This window comes from Xenopus laevis, chromosome 7S (assembly GCF_017654675.1).
Source record: "Xenopus laevis strain J_2021 chromosome 7S, Xenopus_laevis_v10.1, whole genome shotgun sequence".
Classification (NCBI taxonomy): Eukaryota; Metazoa; Chordata; class Amphibia; order Anura; family Pipidae; genus Xenopus; species Xenopus laevis.
The window spans coordinates 2,880,932-2,897,495 of record NC_054384.1 but is presented as its reverse complement, the minus strand read 5'-3'; the positions used below and the strand labels follow the sequence as shown (position 1 = coordinate 2,897,495).

General features: G+C 41.9%; 1 protein-coding gene across 1 annotated transcript in view; it reads right to left on the bottom strand.

Moving 5' to 3' along the window:
• LOC108697315 (synaptic vesicular amine transporter) overlaps positions 1-16,314 on the bottom strand; it is a 31,231-nt gene extending 14,917 nt beyond the window's left edge. The window contains exons 1-2 of the mRNA XM_018227242.2: positions 16,208-16,314; positions 13,643-13,794 (exon numbers count right to left, since the gene is read on the bottom strand). Of these exons, the coding sequence (XP_018082731.1) occupies positions 13,643-13,763 (121 nt within the window). The 5' untranslated portion in view covers positions 13,764-13,794; positions 16,208-16,314. The remainder of the gene's footprint in view (positions 1-13,642; positions 13,795-16,207) is intronic.
• Positions 16,315-16,564: the final 250 nt, after the last annotated feature.

Here is a 16,564-nt window from a genome sequence, read left to right as displayed (position 1 = left end):
TCACTGAGGGGTTGTTCTGTGACCATATAAAGGCACAAGGCTGCAGGCTGAGTTATACAGGGAACTCTGAGTATCACTCATGTATTATAAGGGATAATGTACCCCCTACTGTAAATGATAAGGATATTAGAAATCACTGAGGGGTTGTTCTGTGACCATATAAAGGCACAAGGCTGCAGGCTGAGTTATACAGGGAACTCTTAGTATCACTCATGTATTATAAGGGATAATGTACCCCCTACTGTAAATGATAAGGATATTAGAAGTCACTGAGGGGTTGTTCTGTGACCATATAAAGACACAAGGCTGCAGGCTGAGTTATACAGGGAACTCTGAGTATCACTCATGTATTATAAGGGATAATGTACCCCCTACTGTAAATGATAAGGATATTAGAAGTCACTGAGGGGTTGTTCTGTGACCATATAAAGACACAAGGCTGCAGGCTGAGTTATACAGGGAACTCTGAGTATCACTCATGTATTATAAGGGATAATGTACCCCCTACTGTAAATGATAAGGATATTAGAAGTCACTGAGGGGTTGTTCTGTGACCATATAAAGGCACAAGGCTGCAGGCTGAGTTATACAGGGAACTCTGAGTATCACTCATGTATTATAAGGGATAATGTACCCCCTACTGTAAATGATAAGGATATTAGAAGTCACTGAGGGGTTGTTCTGTGACCATATAAAGGCACAAGGCTGCAGGCTGAGTTATACAGGGAACTCTGAGTATCACTCATGTATTATAAGGGATAATGTACCCCCTACTGTAAATGATAAGGATATTAGAAGTCACTGAGGGGTTGTTCTGTGACCATATAAAGGCACAAGGCTGCAGGCTGAGTTATACAGGGAACTCTGAGTATCACTCATGTATTATAAGGGATAATGTACCCCCTACTGTAAATGATAAGGATATTAGAAGTCACTGAGGGGTTGTTCTGTGACCATATAAAGACACAAGGCTGCAGGCTGAGTTATACAGGGAACTCTGAGTATCACTCATGTATTATAAGGGATAATGTACCCCCTACTGTAAATGATAAGGATATTAGAAGTCACTGAGGGGTTGTTCTGTGACCATATAAAGACACAAGGCTGCAGGCTGAGTTATACAGGGAACTCTGAGTATCACTCATGTATTATAAGGGATAATGTACCCCCTACTGTAAATGATAAGGATATTAGAAGTCACTGAGGGGTTGTTCTGTGACCATATAAAGGCACAAGGCTGCAGGCTGAGTTATACAGGGAACTCTGAGTATCACTCATGTATTATAAGGGATAATGTACCCCCTACTGTAAATGATAAGGATATTAGAAGTCACTGAGGGGTTGTTCTGTGACCATATAAAGACACAAGGCTGCAGGCTGAGTTATACAGGGAACTCTGAGTATCACTCATGTATTATAAGGGATAATGTACCCCCTACTGTAAATGATAAGGATATTAGAAGTCACTGAGGGGTTGTTCTGTGACCATATAAAGGCACAAGGCTGCAGGCTGAGTTATACAGGGAACTCTGAGTATCACTCATGTATTATAAGGGATAATGTACCCCCTACTGTAAATGATAAGGATATTAGAAGTCACTGAGGGGTTGTTCTGTGACCATATAAAGACACAAGGCTGCAGGCTGAGTTATACAGGGAACTCTGAGTATCACTCATGTATTATAAGGGATAATGTACCCCCTACTGTAAATGATAAGGATATTAGAAGTCACTGAGGGGTTGTTCTGTGACCATATAAAGACACAAGGCTGCAGGCTGAGTTATACAGGGAACTCTGAGTATCACTCATGTATTATAAGGGATAATGTACCCCCTACTGTAAATGATAAGGATATTAGAAGTCACTGAGGGGTTGTTCTGTGACCATATAAAGGCACAAGGCTGCAGGCTGAGTTATACAGGGAACTCTGAGTATCACTCATGTATTATAAGGGATAATGTACCCCCTACTGTAAATGATAAGGATATTAGAAGTCCCTGAGGGGTTGTTCTGTGACCATATAAAGACACAAGGCTGCAGGCTGAGTTATACAGGGAACTCTGAGTATCACTCATGTATTATAAGGGATAATGTACCCCCTACTGTAAATGATAAGGATATTAGAAGTCACTGAGGGGTTGTTCTGAAAGTTGAAGTTCAAAAACAGCTGGAGGGTTACAGGTTAAACATACCTAATTTTGTATTTTTTCTAGGGATACACCGCTATTTTGGATTTTGCCGAACCCTCGAATCCTTTGCGAAAGATTTGGCCAAATACCGAACCGAATCCTAATTTGCATATGGAAATTAGGGGTGGGAAGGGGAAAACATTTTGACTTCTTTGTTTTGTGGCAAAAGGTCACGCGATTTCCCTCCCCTCCCTTATTTGCATATGCAAATTTGGATTCGGCTGGGCAGAAGGATTCGACCGAATCCGAATCCTGCCTAAAAAGGCAGGATTCCAGAACTGAATCCTGGATTCGGTGCATCCCTAATTTTTTCCTTTGTATAAAAAGTCCACCTCTAACTGTCGCCTGTATCCAGCGCTAAACCATTGAACTGATGAAGTGAATGTAAATGAAAAGGCAGAATGTGCAGGAGACAGAGATGCTCGGGGCCCAGACACTGACGCTTATTCATTCTGAGCTGAAAATTGATACAAACCTTGTTATAAAGCTGCAAATCCTTCCCCATTCCAGGCAGCACCACAGGCACCGACCTCCTCGGCATTTATGGTCCCTTGTTAAAACTTTCCATACGTTTTCCTCTTGCCGGGCAACATCTGCACAACGGCTTCTGGCCAAAGTGCCCGAGTGGCCCCATACATTATTATTACTTATCCGGAAACCCATTATCCAAAAAGCTCCGAATTGCGGAAAGCCCGTCTCCCATAGACTCCATTTTATCCAAACAATCCAATTTTTTTTAAATGATTTCCCTTTTCTGTGTAATAATAAAACAGTCGCTTGTACTTGATCCCAACTAAGATATAATTAATCCTTATTGGAAGCAAAACCAGCATATTGGCTTTATTTCATGTTTATATGATTTTCTAGTAGACTTAAGGCAAGAAGATCCAAATTACAGAAAGATCCGTTATCCGAAAACCCCAGGTCCCGAGCATTCTGGATAACAGGTCCCACACGTGTATAAAACAATACACCAGCCTATTGGGTTTATTTAATGTTTATATGATTTTCTAGTAGACTTAAGGTATGAAGATCCAAATAACGGAAAGATCCATTATCTGGACACCCCAGGTCCCGAGCATTCTGGATAACAGGCCTTCCCTTATATTTATCATTTTTCCCTATTAATAACATTGGGATCAACCATCATTTTTACCGGCCAGGAGAGTAAAATACTAGCCAGGTGGCAACCCTAGGCTTGGGCCAAAAACCTCCTCAAAATCAGGAGGTGGATCTAATGTCAGTGAATCAATAATGGCACCACGGGGGTTGGCCGCCTCCATCATAGTGGGGTGCAGGGAGTTGTATTTCAGGTGGCTGATCCCTGTTATAGCCCCACCTAGTGGAGAGGAAGGGAGAGACCCTGACCCTAGGGAGGCTGCTGCCAGCAGGGATGGAGAATACATTTTCTATCCTAATATTAATTTTATTTGATCTGATTGGTTTAGCGAAGGCAAAGAGTGTAATAGATTGTGTCACTAATGTAACGTACGTGGCATCTGACATGTATCCACCAGATGTAACAGCCTCGGGGCACAAGGGAATGGGAGAAAGTCTCCAAATGAGCTCCCCCTGCTCCCGGCACCATCTTCCTGCAATTAAACATAAAGTGGCAATTCTCACATCTGAGTCGTTATTGGGAGAATAAAAATCAGTATTTCAGCCGCCGCATTATAACAATATAACAATATAACACACTGGAGCTTTAACGGCCTCTGCACCTTTGTCTCTTACAGTGATACAAGTGGGTGTGAGCTCAGAGCAATCGGATGGGAAATAAAGTTACAAATGCTTTGCTCTATAGGCACCTGTGGGGTATTATCTGGGGCACCGGGGTGGAGTCATTTTAATTTGTTCCCTTCAATTCAGGCTCAGACTAGATTGGCTGGACACAGGGGAAAAAACCCATTGTGTCCCAACCACCCAGGACCGCTCCCTGTCTGGACTTTGGGTTCCCCACTTGTAAGTGATGAGAGTGTTATGTGAGTGAACTGTTATCTTTTTGAGTGACAAAAATGTGCATGTATTAAAAGGTGTGGGTGTTTAAAATTGTTGGGTGTAATTTGTGTAAATCGCCACCAAATGGCAGTAGATTTTGTTTAGTTTAAGAGGCCACTAAAGAGCACAGAAGGGCTATAAAAGGAGGTGCCCCGCCCAAGAGAAGCTTGATGGAAGGGCATAGCTGAAGAAACATCAGCTGGTCGGTGACATCATTGACAGATAGGAAAAAGATAGATAGTAAGATCTTAAGTAGTGAGGTTAATTAGTAAGGGCAGCTGTGGCCCCATCAAGGAGTAAAGTGGAATTCGTTTTCTATGGGCACTCCGTAAGTAAGGGAATCAGTGATAGTTTAGTACAAGGTAAGAAGGGCACTAAGGCTTCAGGCCAAGACTTGGATGGAAAAGGTCCTAACTTGAAGGAGTGGAGGGGTATCACCCAAAGGTATCGGGCCACTATTGGAGAGTGGGGGGATACTGGTAGATGCATATACTGGACCACTAGCAGTTAGGTGGGATCCAAGGTCTTTAAAGGAAAGGTGTGCCTATTAATTGAAGACTGATTTCCCTGCAACATCTGTAATTGAATGCATGTAAAGAAAAGCATGTACTGGAGTGAGTAAAGTGTGCCTGGTGTTGAAGATCTTAGTGTTCCTGTAAATATAAATGTTTTGGTTAATTTTTATCATCGAGTTTCGTGTGGTGAGTGTCAATTGGGGTTAATTTTCCCGTTAAAATCTGGACGACCCTCCCACATATTTTGGCGCTGCGAGCAGGGTTGTGCCAGTGATTGGGTAACAGTAAAAGGAAATGTGGTTGCTGACACTGATTGTGCCCATGGTATTATTATCGCCATTTTGGAAGTGGGCAGAGCATTGAAAAAACTGCTGCGCAAGAAGGAACCGGAAAAGTAGGTTACTGGCGGCCATATTGCCTTAGAGGATTGCACAGTTGTTTTGAGAGCAGTCAGCTGTGCAGAAGTGTTTGGTGGAACTCCAACTATAATGGCTGAATCTGATTAAGTGGACACTGGCCGACGCTTCAACTGGGCTGGAGTGTTTGCCCAAAAATTGACCAGCTGTGGAGCGCTACGATTAGTCCCGCAATGTGGTGGCTGTGGCGGTGAAGCACAAGGGCATATCCACATGTCAGCGAGCCTATTTCCTGGGTCCCATGTTCGTGTGGGCTCACGTCTCGGATGAAGTGCAAGAGTTGGACCAGCATCTCTGTCGCTGGGAAAATCGTTATTTGGAGACTGCCCCAGAGTCCACACACCCTGGCCGCAAATAAATTTGAATGTAGCTCAATGCAACGTCATGTAACATAATACAATGCGCCAATTGGGGTGGGGAAAGTACACTGTGGGTGTAGGCTGTCAGACTTGGTAACATGGGTGGGGGGCCCTGAGGTGGCACCCCAAGACACCCCAGTCCGACACGGCCTAATTGCTCACCCCACATGACACTGTAGCAAAAGTCAGTATCAGTTATGTGTAAATTGGGCATCTACTCCTTTTCTCCCCATTCCATTTATATCTATATTTGGGTCACAGGCAACAGAAATCTATCAGAGTCCTAAACTCCCCCCCCCAGGTATCTCCCCCGCCCTCCACAAACAAAATCATCTCATTCCCATGACAGGGGCCTTTCATTGAACATATGGCAGCTCTCACGTGAATGTAGAGAAGGAACAACGCAGAATGGGAGCCACAACATCATGGGGTGGGCCAGGGAACCAATATGAAATTGCAGAATATAAACAGTATATTGTTTAGTGATTGCTCTGAAAGAATGACCACATGAACACATTCATGAGACAGTGCCCTCTAATGTAGCTCAGTGTATCCTGAGAAAGGTACAACTCTGAACAAAACTTCTCCCTGACCAGGAAGGAAACCACACAAAACCAGACGTGTATTCTCACACCAGAACTTGCTTCCTTATTAAATGATTTAACCCCAAAACATAGAAAAGCAATTGACAACAAAATACACAATACATTTCAAGGTAAACTTATCCTTTACCTATGTCTCTCATCTGTAATAGCTCAAATATCACCTGCTTTTAGAAACTGCCCCAACTTTGGATTTATCTCTGTTTTCATCCAGCCGTGTGTTCTGGGGTATTATACATGGAATTGGCCCTGTATTTATCTGCTGTGTGTTCTGGGGTATTATACATGGAATTGGCCCTGTATTTATCTGCTGTGTGTTCTGGGGTATTATACATGGAATTGGCACTGTATTTATCCTGCTGTGTGTTTTCGGGTATTATACATGGAATTGGCCCTGTATTTATCTGCTGTGGGTTCTGGGGTATTATACATGGAATTGGCACTGTATTTATCTGCTGTGTGTTTCTGGGGTATTATACATGGAATTGGCACTGTATTTATCTGCTGTGTGTTTGGGTATTATACATGGAATTGGCCCTGTATTTATCTGCTGTGTGTTCTGGTATTATACATGGAATTGGCACTGTATATCTGCAGTGTGTTCTGGATTATACATGAATTGGCACTGATATCTGCTGTGTGTTTTGGGTATTATACATGGAATTGGCACTGTATTTATCTGCTGTGTGTTCTGGGGTATTATACATGGAATTGGCACTGTATTTATCTGCAGTGTGTTCTGGGGTATTATACATGGAATTGGCACTGTATTTATCTGCTGTGTGTTCTGGGTATTATACATGGAAATTGGCCCTGTATTTATCTGCTGTGTGTTCTGGGTATTATACATGGAATTGGCCCTGTATTTCTGTGGTTCTGGTATTATACATGAATTCTGTATTTATCTAATACATGGAATTGGCACTGTATTTATCTGCTGTATCTTATATACATGAATTGGTCTCTGTGTGTTCTGTGAATTATTTATCTGCAATATACATGAATTGGCACTGATTTATCTGCTGTGGTTCTGGGGTATTATACATGGAATTGGCACTGTATTTATCTGCTGTGTGTTCTGGGTTACATGGAATTGGCCTGTATTTATCTGGGGTATTATACATGGAATGTATTTAGTATTATACATTGGTGTTATCTGCTGTGTTGTTGGGGGAATATTATACATGGTAATGCCCTGTGTTCTGTAATACATGAATTGCACTGTATTTATCTGCTGTGTTGGGTATTATACATGTGTATTTATATTGTATTATACTGTATTTAATGGCATATTGGCACTGTATTTATTGCTGTGGGGCTGGAATTGGTGTATTTATCTACTGTGTGTTCTGGGTATTATACATGGAATTGGCACTGTATTTATCTGCTGTGTGTTCTGGGGTATTATACATGGAATTGGCTCTGTATTTATCTGCTGTGTGTTCTGGGGTATTATACATGGAATTGACACTGTATTTATCCTGCTGTGTTGTGGGGTATTATATACATGGCACACTATGAAGGATTCTGTGTAGGAAAAATGCTTAATTAGTCTGCACAAATACAAAAATCCCAATAAAATGTTCCCAACCCTAGTGAAGTTATTCCTAAGAGCAGACAATACCGGACTTGTGTTGCTTTATTTGCTGCTCGTGCAGAATTTGTACTGTATTTGCATTATAAAAGTGGGGGTTCTGTAAGTGGAGTTACAAACACCGGAGTTGAAAACTAAAGGAGGTTCAAACTAGGTCAAAAGTTTTGTTCTAAACCCTCATTTTTATTTTATATATTTATTTATATTTTTTCCTGTTTTGATCTGTAATTGGGGATAATGAGTGCTAGCAAGATTGAAGGTCTGACTCAGTGCACAGTCTGCCATATGTATGCAGATTTGGAACAAGAGATCCAAAATGCTTACCTCTGTGGTGGTTGTGAGCAAATTGCCACTTTGGAGGCTCAAGTTAGAGCACTAGAGCAACAAATTGCAACACTGCGGTCGATTGACAATCTTGAAAGGAGTCTTTTGCTCACTGAGCAGGACCTAGCGGGGTCAGATAGTTTGGGGGGAACAGAACAGCAGCAGGATGTTGAGGCAGCTAGCTGGGTGACAGTTAGAAAATCTAAGGTGGGCAAAAGGAAAATGGAGGCTGATCCGGAGATTATACATTGCAACAAATTTGCCAGATTGTGTGAAGATGATGGGAGTATGAACTCTGGATTGGCAATTCTAGATGGGGCTGATCTCTCTAACAGCCGGGAGACCAGTTTCTCTAGTAGTGGTGGGGAGGAGAGTAGAGTCAGGCCTAAGCAGATTGTGGTTGTAGGGGACTCAATAATTAGGAAAGTGGATAGGGGAATTTGTCGTCCGGATCACTACAACCGAACAGTTTGCTGTCTACCTGGTGCCAGGGTTCGGCATGTGGTTGATCGGATAGACAAATTATTGGGTGGGGCTGGGCACGACCCAGCTGTCTTAGTGCATATCGGTACTAATGACAAAATAAATGGTAGATGGAAGACCTTAAAGAATGATTTCAGGGATCTAGGCTCTAAGATCAAGGAAAGGTCTTCCAATGTCATCTTTTCTGAAATTTTGCCTGTGCCACGTGCAAGTTTAGGAAAACAGCGGGAGCTTAGGGAGCTTAATGCGTGGCTAAAGTCTTGGTGCAGGAAGGAAGGGTTTGGGTTCATAGAGCACTGGGCTGACTTTTCGTTGGGGTACAACTTATACAGCCGTGACGGTTTGCACCTCAATGGAAGGGGGTCCGCGGTGCTAGGGGAAAGAATGGCTAAGAGGTTGGAGGAGTGTTTAAACTAGGCAAGGGGGGGGTGGGTGAGAGAAAGGATTATGGGGAAGCTAGTGTAGACGGGGCAGTGGGGTTAGTAAGGGGTCATGGGGGAGGAGTGAGGGGGGCATACAGTTTACCAGCTAAGGAGGTCCCTCTGTTACAAGGAAAACAGAATAATACTAACTTAACGTATAATTCTTTACCAAGTAATGCAAATTTCAAAAGTAAAAGTAGTAACCTCCGCTGTATGCTGGCAAATGCACGGAGTTTGTCAGGTAAAATGGGAGACCTAGAATTAATTGCATGCTCTAAAAATTATGATATAATTGGTATCACTGAGACCTGGTGGGATGAAACATGTGACTGGATTGTGAATTTAAATGGTTACACCCTTTTTAGGAGGGACAGAGGGATTAAAAAGGGTGGAGGAGTGTGTTTGTATGTAAAGCCTGAATTAAAGCCATGCGCTAAAGAAATAAAAATAGCTGGCACTGGTGAGGGTGTAGAATCACTCTGGGTAGAGATTTCGACTGGGCAAAAGGTATCAAAAAGAATTATCATTGGTGTATGCTATAAACCACCTCGTATAAGTGTCGAGTATAAAGCCCAGCTACTCTTGCAGATACAAGCGGCTTCACAGCTGGGTCAAGTTGTTGCTAGGGGTGACTTCAATTATCCAGACATTGACTGGGGTAATGGGGTTGCTAAGACAGAAAAAGCTAGTAGGTTTGTAAATATGCTGAATGACAACTTTTTATTCCAGCTCGTTCAAGAACCTACTAGGAATAACTCTCTTTTGTACCTGTAATAACTAACAATACTGAACTCATCTCTAACATTTGTGTGGGTGAGGAGCATTTAGGGAATAGTGATCATAACATGGTCTCCTTTGAGATTCTGTTGCAGAAGCAATTCTATAAGGGAGTAACTAAAACACTAAATTTCAGACGTACAAACTGTGACAGTATAAGGGCATCTCTGCAACATATTAAGTGGGAAATGCTTTTCACAGGGTTAAACACAGAACAAAAATGGGAAGTCTTTAAAATGCTGCTTAATAAATATACTTGTCAGTATATTCCACTTGTAAGCAAGGAACGTCGTTGCAAAGCAAAACCTTTTTGGTTCAATAGAAGCGTTGGTGTTGAGGTGGGTAAGAAAAGACGTGCTTTTAAGGCTTTCAAGTTAGCTGGTACAGCCGAAACATTTATAAGGTACAAGGAGGCCAATAAATCATGCAAAGAAGCTATAAGGCAAGCTAAAATTGCTATAGAAAAGGATATTGCAGCAAGCAGTAAAAAAAATCCAAAATTATTTTTTAAATATGTCAATAGTAAAAAAATGAAGCAGGAAGGGGTGGGACCCTTACTATCAGAGGGGGGTCAGCTGGTTGATGAAAACAAAATAAAAGCGCAGATTCTGAACTCGTATTTTTCATCTGTGTACACAAATGAAGAACCAGTAAGTGAAGGTTTCCTTCTTAACACTCCCAATTCTAGTAATACAACTAATGATGCATGGTTCACACATGAAGAAATTCAAAAGAGACTTGAACATGTTAAGATTAACAAAGGTCCAGGGCCAGATGGTATTCATCCCAGGGTAATTAGCGAGCTTAGCTCTGTGATTGACAAACCTCTTTACGTAATTTTTCAGGATTCATTGAGATCTGGCATTGTGCCGAGAGACTGGCGAATTGCTAATGTGGTGCCTCTATTCAAAAAAGGATCCCGTTCTCAGCCTCAAAACTATAGGCCAGTTAGTCTGACGTCAGTATTAGGAAAGCTTTTCGAAGGGTTAATAAAGGATAAGATACTGGACTTCATAGCAAATCATAATACTATGAGTTTGTGCCAGCATGGTTTTATGCGTAATAGATCTTGCCAGACTAACTTAATTTCTTTTTACGAGAATGTAAGTAGAGACCTCGATTCTGGGATGGCAGTGGATGTGATTTACTTAGACTTTGCTAAAGCATTTGATACAGTGCCACACAAAAGGTTACTGGTTAAATGAAGGAATGTTGGCCTGGAACATAGTATTTGTACCTGGATAGAGAACTGGCTAAAAGATAGACTACAAAGAGTGGTGGTAAATGGAACATTTTCTAATTGGACCAGTGTTGTTAGTGGAGTACCGCAGGGCTCTGTACTAGGTCCCTTGCTTTTCAACTTGTTTATTAATGACCTGGAGGTGGCCATTGAAAGTACTGTTTCTATTTGTGCAGATGAGACTAAATTGTGCAGAACTATAGGTTCCATGCAGGATGCTGCCACTTTGCACAGTGATTTGTCTAAACTGGAAAACTGGGCAGCAAACTGGAAAATGAGGTTCAATGTTGATAAATGCAAGGTTATGCACTTTGGCAAAAATAATATAAATGCAAGTTATACACTAAATGGCAGTGTGTTGGGAGTTTCCTTAAATGAAAAGGATCTAGGGGTCTTTGTAGATAACACGTTGTCTAATTCTGGGCAGTGTCATTCTGTGACTACTAAAGCAAATAAAGTTCTGTCTTGTATAAAAAAGGGCATTAACTCAAGGGATGAAAACATAATTATGCCTCTTTATAGGTCCCTGGTGAGGCCTCATCTGGAGTATGCAGTTCAGTTTTGGACTCCAGTCCTTAAGAGGGATATAAATGAGCTGGAGAGAGTGCAGAGACTAAGTGCAACTAAATTGGTTAGAGGGACGGAAGACTTAAATTATGAGGGTAGACTGTCAAGGTTGGGGTTGTTTTCTCTGGAAAAAAGGCGCTTGCGAGGGGACATGATTAGACTTTACAAGTACATTAGAGGACATTATAGACAAATGGCAGGGGACCTTTTTACCCATAAAGTGGATCACCGTACCAGAGGCCACCCCTTCAGACTAGAAGAAAAGAACTTTCATTTGAAGCAACGTAGAGGGTTCTTCACAGTCAGGACAGTGAGGTTGTGGAATGCACTGCCGGGTGATGTTGTGATGGCTGATTCAGTTAATGCCTTTAAGAATGGCTTGGATGATTTTTTGGACAGACATAATATCCAAGGCTATTGTGATACTAAACTCTATAGTTAGTATAGGTATGGGTATATAGAATTTTAATTAAAAGTAGGGAGGGGTGTGTGTATGGATGATGGGTTTTCATTTGGAGGGGTTGAACTTGATGGACTTTGTCTTTTTTCAACCCAATTTAACTATGTAACTATGTATAAATATAACATTTCCTTGCTCCGATGCTGCCTCTCCTGATTTATTAACCTTTTAAACCCCAGTTCCTGGCTAAAAAAAAACCAAGATCTTCTCTCCCTTACTATTATCATTTAGTGTATAATAAATATCACCTATTCCAAGAAAGGGGTTCATTTTACAGCAGGACGTCAGCACAATAAATTTCTCTTTCAATGGACAAAGTCATCCAAGTGAAAGGTGTTTGAAAACCTGCTTTAATACTTTGCTCCAGCCCCAATAGCCTTTAATCCACCGGTTCTCTTATATCTCAGCCCTGCAGCCGGACTAGTTACCCAAGAGATGTTATAGCCAGGAACAAATACACAAACGTCCATAGAACTACAAGGTTTTCATAAAAACCAGATGATTTGATTAACCGAAATGTACACATCATTATTTGATCATAAAAGCATTACATGTATGGGACCTGTTAACCAGAATGCTCAGGACCTGGGGTTTCTGCATAATGGATCTATTTGTAATTTGGATCTTCATATCTTGTCTACTAGAAAATCACATAAACACGAAATAAACCCAATAGGCTGGTTTTGCTTCCAATAAGGATTAATTATATCTTAGTTGGGATCAAGTACAAGCTACTGTTTTATTATTACACAGAAAAAGAAAATAATTCTTTAAAATTTTAATTATTTGGATAAAATGGAGACGGCCTTTCCGGAATTCAGAGCTTTCTGGATAATGGGTTTCCAGATAACGGATGCCATACCTGTATTAAATAAATGGGGAAAACCAGACAAATATGGTATATGTTGACATTTGAGCTTCACCCTTCCTCTCCTCTTGTGTGTTATTATAGGATTTATAATAATACTGTTTCTGGAAATTGGTGAATAAAAAGGCAATAAAATAGTGAAATTTCATTAAATTTAAGAATATGCTCCTCTGTGTTTATTCCTCCCTGGTCTTGGATTAAATCAGGCAGCAAAAACCCTCAAAAGATTCCAAGTAATGAGCCGGAAAAAGCACGTGAACCCTACAAGTGAATCCTGGCAATGGCGGTTATTTATGGCTCTGTGGAATTACGTCCCGGATACACTGTAATTTGCCTCGATTTAAATTTAAAGTATCGTCTTCCTTTCTCTTCCTCAGCCAATTAAATCGTTTAGCAAAGCTCCCTGCTCAGGCTTAAAGGCTGCAAATCTGTTTGTTTAGAGTCGAAAAATGGGGATAAAAACCCAGGGAGGCCTTTGTTTTATTATTCCACCAGTGTCTCATAAACGTGGGTCTCCGGTATATGTCTTAATTATTCATGACCAATTGCAACTCCAACGCTCCAGCCCCATTTTTTGTCTTTTTATCCGACATCTCTCTTTCCAATAACCCAGGAGCAGTGATTACAGGCAGGTACTTCACATTCCAAAGATTCGTACAAAGTAAAGAAAAAGTGTTGCCTATTTTCCCATCAATCCCCACATTGATTTCGTATGCGGCAAATAAAATAATTGTCTCCCAAAGCGGAATCGATCTTCCCAGCGGCTGAACTCTTTTATCAGTTTATACAAGAAATCTGTATGAAAGTCATCTCATGTTTGCACTTACCTACTACAGTGAGAAGCATGTTGTCCAGTAACAAGGCTATATAAACTATCAGTAGTATTAATTTACGGGATTGTCTGCCCTCACGGAGCCACCGGAGAAGAGTAAATTCCGTCATAGACATGGTCACGATCAGGAGCCACTTCTTTAAAGCTCTAAAGAGAAATAAAATCCATCAAAATCCATTCAAATGTGCAGTGATGGCTTTGTCTTTGCCCTGATCCCCAAGTGCAGGGAGCTGTAGTTCAGCACAAGACTGATCAACACTGTTACAGTCACACTCCCTTCCCAGAGACTATTGTCCACTGTTACTATAGGCACCATCTCTCCCTACTATACCTGCTATCCCACAGTCACACTCCCTTCCCAGAGACTATTATCCACTGTTACTATAGGCACCATCTCTCCCTACTATACCTGCTATCCCACAGTCACACTCCCTTCCCAGAGACTATTATCCACTGTTACTATAGGCACCATCTCTCCCTACTATACCTGCTATCCCACAGTCACACTCCCTTCCCAGAGACTATTATCCACTGTTACTATAGGCACCATCTCTCCCTACTATACCTGCTATCCCACAGTCACACTCCCTTCCCAGAGACTATTATCCACTGTTACTTTAGACACCATCTCTCCCTACTATACCTGCTATCCCACAGTCACACTCCCTTCCCAGAGACTATTATCCCACTGTTACTATAGACACATCTCTCCCTACTATACCTGCTATCCCACAGTCACACTCCCTTCCCAGAGACTATCATCCCACTGTTACTATAGACACCATCTCTCCCTACTATACCTGCTATCCCACAGTCACACTCCCTTCCCAGAGACTATTATCCACTGTTACTATAGACACCATCTCTCCCTACTATACCTGCTATCCCACAGTCACACTCCCTTCCCAGAGACTATTATCCACTGTTACTATAGACTATACCTGCTATCCACAGTCACACTCCCTTCCCAGAGACTATTATCACTGTTACTATAGGCACCATCTCTCCCTACTATACCTGCTATCCCACAGTCACACTCCCTTCCCAGAGACTATTATCCACTGTTACTATAGACACCATCTCCCTACTATACCTGCTATCCCACAGTCACACTCCCTTCCCAGAGACTATTATCCCACTGTTACTATAGACACATCTCTCCCTACTATACCTGCTATCCCACAGTCACACTCCCTTCCCAGAGACTATTATCCACTGTTACTATAGACACATCTCTCCCTACTATACCTGCTACCCCACAGAGAGACTACCACTGTTACTATCATCTCTCCCACTATACCTGCTATCCCACAGTCACACTCCCTTCCCAGAGACTATTATCCCACTGTTACTATATACACCCATCTCTCCCTACTATACCTGCTATCCCACAGTCACACTCCCTTCCCAGACTATTATCCACTGTTACTATAGACACCATCTCTCCCTACTATACCTGCTATCCCACAGTCACACTCCCTTCCAGAGACTATTATCCCACTGTTACATTCTCTCCCTACTATACCTGCTATCCCACAGTACAGAGTCACTGTTACTATAGACTCCTGAGAGACTATTATCCACTGTTACTATAGACACCAACTATACCTGCAGTCACACTCCCTTGTCCACTACTACCACCTGCTATCACACTCCCTTCCCAGAGACTATTATCCACTGTTACTATAGACACCATCTCTCCCTACTATACCTGCTATCCCACAGTCACACTCCCTTCCCAGAGACTATTATCCACTGTTACTATAGACCCATCTCTCCCTACTATACCTGCTATCCCACAGTCACACTCCCTTCCCAGAGACTATTATCCACCACTATAGACTCTGCTATCCCACAGTCACACTCCCTTCCCAGAGACTATTATCCACTGTTACTATAGACACCATCTCTCCCTACTATACCTGCTATCCCACAGTCACACTCCCTTCCCAGAAGCTGATCACAGAAAAGACATGTAATTCTTTAATAACCAAATGCAAGTGCTGCTGAGGATGAAAGTGCAGTTCATACAGGGACTGTTCGTTATCTACAGAAAATCCCTACAGAGACGTGTGTTAGAGATGCAGATATTAAAGATGTGCAGTTTAAGACAAATTAGGTTAGTAGCCGCCTGGGATTTGTGCGTCGGTGAGATTCTACATTTTAACTCAAGTTCTGATATTGTAGAGAAATATAAATATATAAATATATAACATATTTATATTACATGGCAAATGAGAATAAAACGTGCTGATAACTAAGTGCAGAATTGCTCCAGTTTAACCAATTAAATTCATGGATCTTGGACAAGTTTATTTCCCTTAATTAAACCAAATTACAATTAAATGAATGAACTAAATACATAAGAATCTCTCATTATCTCTATGAAAGAATGAAAAGGAATGAGTTAATTAGTAGTAAAGGATAAGTAAAGGATAAGTGCCAATATGCAGGGGGATAGGAAGGGCAATGCCCAGACTATGGGTGTCATTCAGTGTGTGTGGGGGGGGGGGCTGGGGGTGCACCAGGTGGGGGAGTTTTAGTAAATGGCCAAACTCACCTTTTGCTGGAGCTGCAGCTGTTTCGGAGTTGGGTGCAGGTGGGTGCAGGTGGGTGCTGCAGATGGGAGAGCCTCTCGGTGCTGCTTCCAGACTCACTGGGAGAGACAGAGACCAGAGAGGAGAGTCAGGAGGGGAGGGTTACACTGAGCCCCCCTCTTACCCTGATCCTCCCTGACGTCACTTCAGATCCTTATCAATTAACCCCTTGTCTGCCAGCACATCACTGTCTGCAGATTCCAAGGCTTCTCATGAGCTGGTGGGTGCAGAGAATATAATGCCACTTATTGTTGGGTGACAGGTGTGAGGAGCAGTTACCGGACAGTGTGGGGCACATAGAGTATTGAAAGGGAGCTGAT